This window comes from Phycodurus eques, chromosome 9 (assembly GCF_024500275.1).
Source record: "Phycodurus eques isolate BA_2022a chromosome 9, UOR_Pequ_1.1, whole genome shotgun sequence".
Taxonomy (NCBI): domain Eukaryota; kingdom Metazoa; phylum Chordata; class Actinopteri; order Syngnathiformes; family Syngnathidae; genus Phycodurus; species Phycodurus eques.
In genome coordinates, this window is record NC_084533.1 from 6442844 (window position 1) to 6457981 (window position 15138).

Consider the following 15138-nt stretch of genomic DNA (forward strand, 5'->3'; position numbering starts at 1 on the left):
GTATTTTTTGTTTTAGTCATTATTGTGGTAGTTGGAGAACTAAGTGTTTTGAGGTGGTACTTGGGGTAAAATGTTTGAGAACCACTGGTATAAAATGGAAGTATGGATGGACTTAAATAAAACAAACAGAGTAGGACACAATCATAATCATCATCTAATCCAATTCTACACATGCAAAAAGACACATGGCTGTGACAGGATTCTATTGCTTCGCTTTTGCATCCGAACAATAACAATTGCCCATTGTCTCTGCTGTGACCACAAATCGGAAAAGAAGACAACAAAGGAGGCACTAAAAAAAGAAAAGTGCGCACAGTCAAGGAGTTACGGAGCCAAGATAAAAGGGTGAAAAAGCAATGCCACAACATTTAAGTCCATTATTGGAACACAGCTCATGTATTAAAGATAAGGGAATTAATATCTCGCTCTGCTCTTTGCACTATTTTCTACACTTACCTCTTTATTCTGTCTTCTGGCACCCACCCACCAGCTGATTATAGTTCTACAGTACAAGTAAAAAAAAAAAACATTCTGCAGGTTCACATAATTATGCATCAGTGGTCTTTCTGTGGTCTATTGACATGAATTGATTTCATTTTTTAAGTCTTTTAATTTGCGCTATTTATTTTACTGTTTTGGTGGACGGTCTGGCGGACACTTCCCAAAAATGTCCTATTCTAGGCGCCTCAGTGGAGGGTGGGTGTGTGTGTGTGTGGGGGGGGGGGGGGGGGGGGGGTTGGGGGATATGTGCTGGCAAAGTTTTTTATTTATTTAATTTATTATTAGCTGTTAGTGCGGCAGGATGTGAAGTGTAAGTGAGGAATATTTTAAAGGCATCAGTTTTTATTTTTATATTTTGCATTAAAAAGCTACAATGACAGTGAACCTTTACACTGTCATCAGACAAGTAGGCGACATTTGTATTTCCACACTGTTTTTCAGTCTTTGACTTTACGTTTTCACCGTACACTCTCATTGTCCAGCAGTTGTACCTTTAAAATCCATCACAATATGTTCAGAACCTGGATGTCATTTTTGACTCTGATCTTAATTTTATATCACATATTAAAAACGTTGCAAAGGTAGTTTTTTTTTTTTTTATCATCTTAAGAACATAGAGTCTGCCTCTCTCAAACTAACATGGAGGTGCTGATGCATGCTTTTATGTCTTGTCATCTAGATTATTGTAATGCCCTGCGCTCTGGTCTTCCCAAAAAGACTATTGTTAATCTGCAGTGACGGCAAAACTCTGCTGCTGGTGTGCTGACGAGGACCAGAGGGCGGTCGCACATAACATCAGTTTTAAAATTGCAGAAGCACTTTGTGTTGCATTTCTATATATTAAAGGTGCTATTCAAATACAGTTTGATTTGATTTGGACATACTATAATATATTTGGGTCCTGGAAAATGTAGACAGTTACCATGGAATCCTATAATGATCACCTTTGTCTATGGTCTTTTCACTGTTACAGTTTCCCCAATGAGAGGTAATTGTTAAATGTTCACTGCGTTCACTGTGGCTGTCTAAGCATCTTCAAACGCATTAAATTATCCAGCAAATCACATTTAATAGCATGATACTCTTTCAAAAGAGTGCCTTGAGATATAAACATATCAGCAGGACTGCTTTTTGAATTACCGGTAACTAGAATACGGAGGGAAGAAAAGAGGGAGTCAGTCAGTAAGAACCTTTCGAGAATTTTTTTTTCACCTCATTGCCTCTATTTCTCCCTGAAATGATCTAGACCTCATCAACTTGTGAGCCAGACTGGCCTAGAATAATGTCAAAAACAAAAAAAACATTTCAAGTGGTGAAAGAGTGCTGGAAGTATAAATGAGATGTAAAATATGATGCATACACATACTGTATACAGTTGATTGCTATGTCACTGGGCACACCTGCGAAATGTTTATCATATACGAGAACTGTACCGAAATGTTCACTTTGAATAAAGTAGACAAAATACAGTATGAGAAGCTTTCAGTATCATGCAGTGCAGTTTTACACTGCAAGCGTCAACCACAAATATAAACATTGTTAAACTGATACTTTTCTGACAGTGACAATTAAAACTGAGCATTTTTAGCTTTGGAAAAGGTACAATTTCTGATCTGATTTTTATTTATTTATTTTAATCTCAGGAGATTTCTTTAATTAGGTTCATTAACAAGTCGGCAATGTTGAGTGGTGAGGAAGTGAGCCTGTGAGTGCAGATCGTGGCAATTGGTATATTCGACCATAATTATAACCACAAGCGACCATAATAACCATGAGCTCACAAATAATGATTGTCTCTGGTGAGTGTAATTACTTCAGACATTAGCCACATGAAAACAAAACAACCAATTGGACACTTATTCTAACCTGACTTGGCTTTGGGAATAGGCATGGGGAACTGTGGTTCACATGTTTGAGGCCCACAAACCTTTGCGGCAGTGTCTCATTATAACCCGTAGTAGAAATGTCAAATGGTAGTGAATGAGTTAATTGGTATGGAAATTTGCATGTCCTATATTTATTACAAATGTATTCATTTACGTATCTATGCCAGCTACTTAAAATGACAGGCACAAAATGTAATTCATACATTCAAACATTCATACAACTGATTGAAGAAAACCCCTGCTATCTGCAGGGTTAGCGACAGAGGACTGCGGCAAATTGTGAAAAAAACCCAAGTAGTTGAGGCCCCCTTAAAAACTTTACAATAGTCTCTAGGTTTAGATGTTTCACTTCAACATAGTTCAGTGGCACAACAGAAACAACATAAGTGTAGTACAAGTGAGTATCTAGTGAGAGTGAGTATGCTCGTTTGAACATGAGAGTTTTTGATTTGGTTTTTAAATGTTGTGAGGGAGTCTGTCCGTATTATGTGCGGGGGGAAACAGTTCCATAGTCTGCTTTCCATGGTGATTCCGGGACCCTTGACATGGGAGGAAAATGATCCCGGGAAACTGTCCATGATGATTGGTGAAACAGGGGTGAATTGTGACTTGGAAAGGGTGGAATTTTAACCAAGAGCCTCGGTTTTATTGATGCTTAATTTGAGGAAGTTTTTTTCCATCCAAGTCGTGATGTCTTCCAGGCACGTGTGATAGAAGTCGGTGTAGTGAAATAGTGAAAAAAGATCCCATGGTGACGGAGGATTGGGTAGGAGGTAGATGGTGAAGAGAAGGGGACCCAAGACTGACCCCTGAGGGACACCCAGTGTGACAGCCGTGCACCCAGACTTCTGATTCCTCAGATGGACAAATTGTTCAGTCATTTAGGTATGATGAAAAGCAGGAGAGTGCAACACCAGTGATCCCAACGCCAGCCATGCCGTCCAGGAGTAGCGGGTGAGAAATGGTGTTGAACACTGCGCTGAAATACACGAGGATAAAGATGGTGAGTCGTCCAGTGTCGGCTGTTCATCTGTGATTTTGACCAGGGCAGTTTCAATGTTGTGATTGGATGGGTTCATGGAGATTATTTGTGTTGAGGTACGACTGAAGTTGTGGGGAAACAACCTGGCCTGTCGAGACTGAGGTCAGATGTCTCAGCACTGGGTTTCTTCAGGATGGGTGTGATGGCATCTATTTGGAGAGTTTTTCTCACTAAATATACTTCCAAAGGTGCTACTGACCTGAACCTTTCACCAGATGTTGGGAACAATCGAAATAAGCCATACATACAAAGAAAGTAGAACAAATAAGATCAGAAATTAAGTTGCGTGCCAAAATGTGAAATGACACAGGGAAAAAGTGTTGAACACATGAAAAGAGGAAGGCGCAAAGAGGCATGGAAAGCCAAGACAACACCTAAAATCTATCACTAATCAAACATCAATCCAGCCCCTTGTCAGTGCGAATGAATATTAGCTAGTTCAGTCCGAATTGATGGCCAACAAAAAGGTTTCATTGCCAAGGTGTGACTCAAGACACATCTCATGATCGGTAAGAGCAGAGAGCTGTCTCAAGACCATCGCAAAGTATATATATATATATATATATACTGTATATATGCGTATATACAGTATATATATATTTCTCTACGAAGCCTGAAGGTTTTGTGCTAACACTGACTGTTTTTTGGAACTATTCGTAATTCCTCCCACTTTGTCAAAGGCCCCAGTTCCACTTGAAGAAAAAACAGCCCCAAGACATGACGTGGCTACCATCATGCTTCACTGTCGGTATGGTGTTCTTTTGAACAGGAGGGTGTATGCTTTCTATGTCCACTGTAATTTCTGTTGTCAACTGACAGCATATAAATAAAATTGACTTCAGCAGATTTCTCACCAAGTAAATGTGTGAGTAGGCTAAATTGAGACAAATTCATCATTACGTCAGTATGTATAATTTTTGTGACATTGTGACGGTGTGCTCTGAGATTTTTCTCATGTATCAAATGTGCCATTGGCTCAATAAAGATTGGGAAACTTTATAGGTGTCTAGCCTACCTGATGGAAAGCTGTGTCATGACATGACAAACACGCACCACCGTTCAGCCCGTGTCACGCATGTAAAGTCTCGTGAACGCGCTAATCTTCATTGTGGCTTGTCAGTAGCAGACATGTTGCACCCTTTTCCCCCTCCCCTCCTGTCTTTACCCCGCCTCTCTCCTGCCTCTTGTTCCCGCAAGCCTGCCAAGACGAGGAGCAGCAGAAGCAGAAGCAGAAGCAGCAGCAGCAGCAGCAGCAGCAGCAGCAGCAGTAGCAGCCGGGGCCGCTGCCAACCTGCCAGGATGCGGTGCCACAAGTTTTGGGCCGCGTGTTCGCTTGCATTTTACCTGTGGACAGCCATCCTCTTCAAAGGTATGAAAGACACAAACAAATGATTGACACGCCGGAGGTCCCTTTAGTGGGGCCACGACGAGGAGGACGGATGCGAACGTCAACGCAACACTGACACCTGTGCTGTTGATCTTTGGAAAGCAGGAGTCTGTATTATCACTTGTTTTGAAAGTCGAACAACAATGATTACAGCACTTGCAGTTCTGCATATATTGAGACTAATTCAATGAATTCTTTTGAAAGATACTTTTTATCTCAAATAATTCATGACATATTTATAATGTCAATCTATCACTATTCACTCATATAACAACCCTAAGATACTTCTTGGCATTGGGCTATAATGTAATGCATATTAGATATGTACAATCAATATTATATATATTAAAATGAATACTATACACTGCCATATTCATATCGCTCGCTTTGTACTGGTTCAAATCTAACTTTCATTGTGCAATAGTTTGCATATTATCCATAAAGATCAGTACACTTTAAATATGGTGTATCACTGCCAATAATATACTTCCCACATTGCACATATTGTGTAAATATTACCGGAGCATAATTATACTATTTTTTTTTTTTTATTACTTACCGTGTTCTAATATACCATCTGTTTTTTTTCTTTCTTACATTCTTCTTAGATTGAAAAAAATTCAAATTCATCTTCATTGCTGCTGTCGTATTTCTCTTTACTTTTTGTTTGTTTCTATATTATTAATAGGAGTGTATCTCTCGCTCTCACTCGCTCTCTCTCTCTCTCTCTCTCTCTCTCTCTCTCTCTCTCTCGCAGCTTCCTCCCAAATTCCAACACAACACAGGCGTGTTACGTACATTGAAGACTCTAAAGTCGGAGGTGTGAATGTTAGTGCGAATGGTTGTTTGTCTATATGTGCCCTCCCATTGGCCGGCGACCAGTCCAGGGTGTACCCCGCCTCTCGCCCAAAGTTAGCTGGGATGGGATCCAACTCACCCGCAACCCTAATGAGGACAAGCGGTATATGGATGGATGGATGGATAATGGTGACATGATTCAACAGTAACATTTTGCCACCCCTTAATTCATTTCATGGAATGCCTCAGTTTAGAATATTACATGCAATCTGCACATCTGTGTGCATATATGTGTAATAAGAGTGCACTTTGGTGCGCAATGATATGTGCACACCTGCCTCTAATTCTGACTGTGGAGTTTGCATGTTCTCCCCATGCTTGTGTGTTTTCTCCAGATACATCACCATCGTCCCACATTCCAAAAACATGCTTCTTAGGTTAAGTGAAGACTCAAAATTGTCCATCAGTGTTAATGTGAGTGTGAAAGGTTGTTTGTCTACATGTGCCCTGCAATTGGTTGGTGACCAGTCCCGGGTGTACCCCGCCTCTGGCCCCAAATCAGCTATATTAGCTAGGGTCCAGCTCACCCACAACCCCAAAGAGGATCAGCGAAATTTTCAATTCACATCCCTATTTACGTCGGCACGGTGGACGACTTTTTAGCACATATGCCTCACAGTTCTGGGGACCGGGGTTCAAATCCCGGCCCCGTCTGTGTGGAGTTTGCATGTTGCCTGGGTGGGTTTTCTCCGGGCACTCCGGTTTCCTCCCACATCCCAAAAACATGCGTGGTACATTGATTGAAGATTCTAAATTGCCCGTAGGTGTGAATGTGAGTGTGAATGGTTGTTTGTTTCTATGTGCCCTGCAAATGGCTCAGGGTGTACCTCGCCTCCCACCTAAAGATAGCCGGGATAGGCTCCAGCACGCCCGTGACCCTAGTGAGGATAAAGCGGTACAGAAAATGGATGGCTCAGTTTTTTTGTTAACTTTGAACACAAATTGAAGTCACTTTTAAAACTAGTTTGCATCCAAACAACATTAGAATTCTGTTTGGGAATATGATTCAAACGACCGCCAGCCATAGTTTTGTGTATGAAGCTTACTTACATCTTTTCAACTTTTATTCTTGACCCTCACAAAGGTTCAGACACATTTTAATAGTGAAGTTTGCTCCATTGGTTTTATTAGGACTTAATGCTGTGGCAACACGAAACAACCTATTTTATTTAACTGTAATACTATATTGCTGGACCAGGCTGGTCACCCACCATGTTGTGTTAGTGCTGGGATACGTGTGAACATAGCAGTTTTGTACTTTGTTGCTACATGTTAAAACGTCACATTTATTAAACTTCACAGTAGTAGGTCTTTTTTATGTGTGAAAAACACAAAACAAAACATGTTTTCCTTGTAGTGGCTTTAAGCTCTTTTTTTTTTTTTTTTTTTTTTTTTACAGTCTCAGTTCTCAAAGGGTTTGCTCTGCTCAAGAGAGGGTTCAATGAATATGAAAGTTGTAAGCAAAGCAAATTTATTTATATAGTGCATTGCATACACAAGGTAACTTAATGTGCTTTACATTCTAAAAATAAAGAGAAAAATAAAAAGCGTCTTAAAAATAGTTGAAAACAAATAAAAATAAAAACAACGTACAGTGCAGGAAAGATCATTTAAAAGTGGAAAGACACATGGAAGGTCTTTGCTCCCGGATTAGGATTAAACATCAAGTGGTTTTGTGGCTGTGATCGCTCACCATAGATTATAAAACTCTCCGATAAAATTCGAAACAGCAACAGAGCCATTAAGACACTTGTTTATTTGTTCTGCTTGATTGTTGTTGTTCTCACTGATTTAAATAAGAATTTAACACTGCTAAGAAATAATTGGAAATTCAAAATCTTGACTCCTAAAAAAGATGGTAGGATTATTACTTTGGTCTAGTAATTTGAACACATGAAATCATTATATTTGTAATAATAGAATAGAATAATAACAATATTAATAATATAATCATATAACATTGGCACGGTGGACAACTGCCTCACAGTTCTGGGGACCAGGGTTCAAATCCCGGCCCTGCCTGTGTGGAGTTTGCATGTTCTTCCCGTACCTGGATGGGTTTTCTCCGGGCACTCTGGTTTCCTCCCACATCCCCAAATCATGCGTGGTAGGTTAATTGAAGACTCTAAATTGCCCGTAGGTGTGAACGTGAGTGCGAATGGTTGTTTGTTTCGATGTGCCCTGCGATCGGCTGGCGACCGGTTCAGAGAGTACACCGCCTCCCATCCAAAGATAACTGGGATAGACTCCAGCAGCCCGTGACCCTAGTGAGGATAAGCGGTAAAGAAAATAGATGGATAATATAACATAGTGCAAATGCCACAGAAACTATGCTCTCAAAAAATAATAAACATTTATGCATACTGTAATAGTCCCCTCCCACTACTTTACAGTCAGTAACCTCCTTCAGATTACATCGTCTGCACAAGATGTAGTCCACCTGCATGCTTCTACCTCCGCTCTTGTAGGTCACCCTATGTTCCTGCCTCTTCTGGAAAAACTAGTTCATTACAGCCATTTGCATCCTTTTTGCAAAGTCTACCACCATCTGTCCCTCCAAGTTCCTTTCCTGGATGCCGTACTTACCCATCACTTCTTCATCTCCCCTATTTCCTTCACCAACATGTCCATTACAATGTGCACCAATCACGACTCTCTCTCTGTCTGGGACGCTCAGAACTACTTCGTCTTGCTCCTTCCACAATTTCTTTTTCACCTCTTGGTCACATCCTACCTGTGGAGCATAGCCACTAATCACATTATACATAACATCCTCAAGTTAAAGTTTTAGCCTCATCACTCGATCTGATTCTCTTTTCAAAGACATTCTTAGCTAACTCTACTTTTAAAATAACCTTAAGTCAATTTCTCTTCCCATCTACACCATGGTAAAATAATTTGAACCCTGCCCCTAAACTTCTAGCCTTACTACCTTTCCACCTGGTCTCCTGGACACACAATATATCAACCTTTCTCCTAATCATCATGTCAACCAACTCCCGATTTTTTCCTGTCGTAGTCCCAACATTCAAAGTCCCCACATTCAGTTCTAGGCTCTGTGCTTTCCTCTTCTTTCCTGCTTCCTCTCCTTCATCTTCGACCCAGAGAAGCTGCATTTCCACCGGACATTGTTAACCCGGGGCACGACTGATCTGGTATGTAATTCTTTGGATGAACGCTCATATTTGTTTGGCAAAGTTTTAAGCAGGATGCCCCTCCTGACGTAACCCTCTGCATTTATCCAGGCTTGGAACCGGCCTAAAGTTTGCACCACCTTGTGCCCTCCGTAGAGCTGCATTCTGCTGGTCACAGCTGTAACTAATATAAATGTAGCCCGCTTCAGCTTTTTAGCGGGCATCTGAAGAGCTGGTGATATCTTCATTGAAGTCCCCTGATACTCTGCCTAAAAATGTTCACCTCACAACAATTCTGACTTCTTAAAACAAACAAACAAAAAAATAACATTCAACTTTTGACCTGCTCTCACCTCCCCTTGGAGATGATCTAACAAGATGAACTCCTGGGTTTTAGTTTACAGCTTCTGAACATCTGTGAGCTTCAACGCAGAACTCCCCTCATCCGTTTCTTCTCTTGACCTTATTTTTGCATCAGTGCTCCCAATAAAGGGTGCAGTGACTGTATAATACCTTAATTGGTAGAGGTATTCAAGTGCAAGTGTAATGCATTTTAGTTTCTGAGACAAAAGTGTTTAGCTATTATTTATTAAACAACAAATGACGCTTTGGGAGTTTGTTTTCAGCCCTTTTCCACACGGGATTGAAATATTTGCATTACTTATACAAATGTACACATAAGCCAATACATCTTGACACCAAAATAGCTGGAGATGTGCATAGTTGTCATTTGGTTGACTCACGAGCTGCCCCTGAGGGAGAGGTGGGCTGTCAGTGCTTTCGCTGTGCAGAACTCCCTCCCCCCAACCCCCACCCCTCCTTCACGTCTAGAACACAGCCCCAAAACACCGAGGGATCGAAGCTCTTTTATGTTTCTCAAATGTGGCACCATGTTTTGTGCTGATCCGATCAAATCCGTTTATTTTTTGTATGAATCGGTCTCATAATAGTGTCTGATGTGCAGTATATTCATTTAAAGTTGATTTGGTCTAATTCAACAAATTGGATGAGTTTTTTGTAATCTTTTTTTTTTTTTATGTGCAGCTTGTTTGTTCACCACTTTATTGTTTATTCATCATGACTCATGAGACCATTGTGACCCCCAAGAGTTCCAAGCTTTGTGTTATACTTATGCATTAACTTTATTTGGAAGATATACGTAATTTTGATGTAGCAAAGCCTGGATGTGTTACACTTGTATGTATGATTAGGAGTAGTTGTAGGTAATAGAGAGGCAAAGATATTTATGGCTGCATGATACATAATCGCACTTAAAACAATACCTTTTACCCTCATGCTTTCGTACTTGGTTGCGGTGACTAAAATGTTCTGGTAATAAACTACTGTACTTCAATAACAGTGGTCGTTAAGTAACGTTACTTTTGGAATGTAATTCTTAGTTTATTTTTGTCTCACAACATTGCATTGAATTCCTTAAAAGTGTGCTCAAATTACACAGTGTCGAATCATTTACGATGGCTAATTTACCATCAGAAAGCTGAGCGGTTTTAGCTTCAGTAAGCGCAGACACAAAAACATCAGACATTGCTGTACATTTGGGTGTGTGTTCACGAGGTACGAGTCTGAGAGCCTGTGAAAGGCAGAATGGGTCCCTGTGGCAGATTGTTTTTGGATAGACTGTGTCTGGTGAGTGTGTCTCAAAGTCTGACGGGACGTTATCGCTGAGCTGTTTGACAGAAGAAGAAATAATGGACTGATTAACCTCAAACAAATGTATTCACATTCAGGTAGGCACACATTCAACCTGAAGTGAGAGCCAACTGAATTCCTTCCATCCATTTTTAGGTGATGCCGACTAATTGGAAACAGCGCCAATCATGTTTTCTTTGGCTTGTTATTTATTTCAAGCCGTAACCCAATTGGCTGCGGAATGTGTTCATTTATTACACAAAAAAGCAAGTGTATTCAGGACAGCCAGAAACACTGTGAGAGAAGGAGGTCAAAAGAGAGGATGCTCATACAAAATATACAAAAAAAAATGAGGTTGCATAAATTAGAGCTTCATGAGCAACAATGATGGTGTATAAAGCATCGGCTTGGGAGAATAGGAGATTATGGAAGACGAAAATTGGCTTCTGATTTTTCCCATTTAAATGTGACATTTAAAACCTTTATGATCCCCACGATGCTTATCATGTGCTCTCCTGTATGTGTGGTCTTTTATCTGCTGCATTCGAGACAATTGGGAAGTGCAATGCAATTCCACGCAGTCATAGAGCACGAAAAGACTATTTATTTGTATTTATTAGTTAATATTAGGCGGACGACTGGTTAGAGCGTCAGCCTCACAGTTCTGAGGACCCGGGTTCAATCCCCGGCCCCGCCTGTGTGGAGTTTGCATGTTCTCTCCGTGCCTGCAAGGGTTTTCTCCGGGCACTCTGGTTTCCTCCCACATCCCAAAAACATGCATTGATTGGAGACTCTAAATTGCCCGTAGGTGTGGCTGTGAGTGCGAATGGTTGTTTGTTTGTATGTGCCCTGCGATTGGCTGGCAACCAGTTCAGGGTGTACCCCGCCTCCTGCCCGATGACAGCTGGGATAGGCTCCAGCACGCCCGCGACCCTAGTGAGGAAAAGCGGCTCAGAAAATGGATGGATGGATGGATAGTTAATATTATGAGTTCGTTATTAGTAGTTATGAGTTATTATATACAGTTTATATAGTTATGAGGGTCACAACATGTAGCCCTGTGGTTCTCAATTTTTTTCAAGTACCACCTAAAATACAGTAATACTTGGGAACACCAACAGGGCCAGCATTAAAATAAAGTAGTGTAGTAAGCTTAAGTGTCAGACACCAAAACATCAGATATTGCTGTACATTTGGGTGTGTGTTCACGAGATACGAGTCTGTGCGAAAGGGATAATGGGTCCCTGTGGCAGACTGTTTTTGGATAGACACCAGGGTGTAGTTACTCCATCCACTGCAAAGGCTACCGGAAGTGACATTGCAATTGCCAAACACAGCGCACTAATTTTTTAATGACTCGACACGAAACTGTTGCCTGTTCATTCGCCGTTGTGTGCTGCTGTTCCATGCAGTTGTTCCCGTCCTTGTATTTTTGCCGTCGTAAAATTTCGCAATTTTATTAATGACTCTGTCGACAAGTGAGGATGCTGGAGCAAGTAAATTATGGATTTATGGGATGCGCAAACATACCAGTCTGTTCTGACCTCCTGATCATCTCAAACATGCACGGTTTGATGATGCCAAGTTCAGTTGGGTGCTCCTGCATGTCGAAATCCTCCTCCTTCTCATATCCCAACACATTGCTCGCCATTGCGTGTAGAGTGTAGTGCGCTGTGTTTGGCAATTGCAAAGTCACTTCCGGTAGCGTTTGCAGTGGATGAAGTAACTACACCCTGGTGTCTCGAGCTTCGGGTATGTTCGGGGAGTGCTCAATAAGCGTAATAAAAACATAATTTTTAGCTAAACTATAGTTGACAACTTTCTGTAAATGACATGCATGTATTACATAACATATAAACAATTCAAATCTGAATTTTTAATTGACCCCATAACATCTTTGTCCTCTGACCTTTAACAGTTTAGGTAGCTGGTCAAACATTAAGTGGCATCGAGAGGTTTAGGACGATTAAAAATTAAAAATGATGAGCTTGTGAATGTTTTAGTATAGCTAAGCATGTAACTAGGGGTGGGACGGTGGATGATAATTGTCGGAACCTTTCGTTTTGGTTCATAGACATGTAAAACTCTCTTTCTCTCTTTCTCTCTCTCTCTTTTTTTCTCTCTCTCTCCCCCTCATATACTAATTAGTTGAAGCTGTGTGCACTCTAGGGCAGAAAGTCGCACCTAAAATATAATGCCAACCGCTGAAGCGAGAAGAAAAAAGAGTGTGGAGACGTTTGTGGGCATGACGAAAGAGCTAGAAGATGCCAGTTGTGTTACACGTCTGGTGTATCGGATCACTTTGCATTACAAGCGATTAGAAAAAATGAAATAAATGAATAAATAAAAAAAGACAAAATTGCGTTCCACTATTAGTAAGTCCAGTACAAATTGTGAGTAGTTACACATATGAATATCATTTTCATACTACTGAACGTTTATTGAAGTGTCACCATTAAAATGTCATCGGCATCATGTGGTGTCGGCTCTGTGATAAAGATGTCTGCACTATGTTTTTAAAATTAAGACCACAGCATATGAAACATAACCTTTAATTTAATGACAGTTGTCAATTGTCCAGAGTGAGTGCTTCTAAATGAGATTGCAGATTGAAATTGAGACTGCAGAATTTATTTGGTTTCAACTAAAATTGACCCATAAACAGATTAACCAGAGCCCCATTCATACTAGAATAGCATGAGTTTTATCCTCCGTAAGCAGTAGTTTGATGATTGGGTGTGGACTCGCGAAAAGTTATCACAGAGCATGAAGATATGAAAAACACATTTTCATCACTGTAAACAGTGGCTTTTCTCAAAATGAAATGGACAGACCTAAAACACCAAGCCCCCACCCATGACAGATGTATTCCGGCCCCCCTGAAAATACACTTGGACCTAGCCTGGCCACCCCGCTAAAAAAGGGCTAGAACCGCCACTGAAGTCTCACATTTTAATTTTCTCCATATCTCATTTTGTCATTGGATGCATTATAAAAAATCCAATATTCTTTCAAGATGAAATGGTGGTGTCAAGGAAACAGGTCCTTGAGGAGAACATTGTGCAGAAGGAGTATGAGAAATATGTTCATTTTTGTACAGCACTACAAAACTAAAAGTACCCCTGCCTCTCAGTCCCCCTTGTAGTGCTGATGCCCTTGGACTTGCTTTGCTGCTCAGAGGTGTTCTGACTCTGCTTATTAAGTCAGAACTAATTCTACATGCAGACATGCAAAGTTCTGGGCCAGTTCCAGTACACACACATCGACCTGTATGTACCATTAAATACTATTTTAGAATTCTATAGCCTAGCCTATATTTCTACACATGAATGAATGAATGAATATCATTCACATTAAGTTCAAGGTTTATGCTCCTCCTTCAAAGTGTGTTGTTTCCTTTCAAATCGAATGAGATACATTGGCATTGTGGGCATTTGTTTCAATGGATTTCCATGCTGTTTAAACTATCATTGTACAGTATCATGTCATGTGATTAATGTTGCCCACTCGGCATCCATAGCAGCTTGGTCATCCTGGAAGGGGGACCCCTCTCTCTGTGATCCCTTCTCAAGGTTTCTGCTTTATTCCCCAAATGCGTTTTCTCTGTGTTTTTCCTTGCCTGGAGGGGGGGTTAGACTTGATATACGAGTCATCAGACTCAGAAATCTTTTGAGATATGAGCCGTCGTTGGACCCATTTTCGGTGCAGCTTCTGCAGTGATGCGGATTTTGTATCGGTCCGTTGTGGTGAAGAAGCAGTTAACCTGAAAGGCGAAGCTCTCAATTTACCGGTTGATCTACGTTCCTACGCTCAACTATGGGTTAGGCCGAAAGAACAAAATCCCAGATATAAGCGGACGAAATTAGTTTCCTCCGCAGGGTGTCCGGGCTCTCCCTTCGAGATAGGGTGAGAAGCTCGGTCATCCAGGAGGGGCTCAGAGTAGAGCCGCTGCTCCTCCGCATTGAGAGGAGCCAGATGAGGTGGCATCTGATTAGGGTGAGGTGTTCCGGGCATGTCCATGGGAGAGACCCCAAAGCACACAGGCAAGGAAATAAAAGAGTGGCTAATGAAGAAGCACATTTAGGTCACGGAGTGGGTTTGCCAGTCTCCAGACCTGTGGAGGGAGCTGAAGCTTCAAGTTGCCAAGGCACAGCCTCGGAACCTTAAGGATATAGAGGGGATCTGCAAAGAGGAATAGTCCAAAATTCCTCCCAAGATGTGTGCAAACCTGTTGATCAACTACAAGAAATGTCTGACCTCGGTACTGGCCAACAAGGGGTTCCCCACCAAGTAAGAAGAAGAAGAATAGAAGAATAATCTTTTATTGTCATGAACATGCACACAAAATGTGTTCTCTGCATTTAACCCATCACAGTGAACACATACACATGTTATGGTAACACACTGAAGCAGGGAGTGGCTGAAGCACCCGGGGAGCATTTCGGGGTATCAGTGTCTTGCTCAAGGACACCACAGCCGTGAGTCCGGGGGATGTTGGCGGATGGTTCAGTCGGGGTCTTGAACCTAGGTCCCCACGGTGGCAGGCAATGATCTTAACCATTGGGCCACGGCTGCCCCACGTAATGTTTTCATGGAGATAATTAATAATCAATAATTTAAATCCTATTTTCTAGATTATTTTTGGTACTCTCCCTTTCACTGTTAAAATACACCTACCAT

At 41.2% G+C, this 15138-nt stretch overlaps 1 protein-coding gene across 2 annotated transcripts in view; it reads left to right on the forward strand.

Moving 5' to 3' along the window:
• Window positions 1-4672: 4672 nt before the first annotated feature.
• Window positions 4673-15138, forward strand: part of LOC133407392 (neuronal acetylcholine receptor subunit alpha-7-like) — a 44172-nt gene continuing 33706 nt past the window's right edge. For both annotated transcript variants that reach the window (XM_061685223.1, XM_061685225.1), the window contains exon 1: window positions 4673-4798. In XM_061685223.1, the coding sequence (XP_061541207.1) occupies window positions 4729-4798 (70 nt within the window). In that variant the 5' untranslated portion in view covers window positions 4673-4728. The remainder of the gene's footprint in view (window positions 4799-15138) is intronic.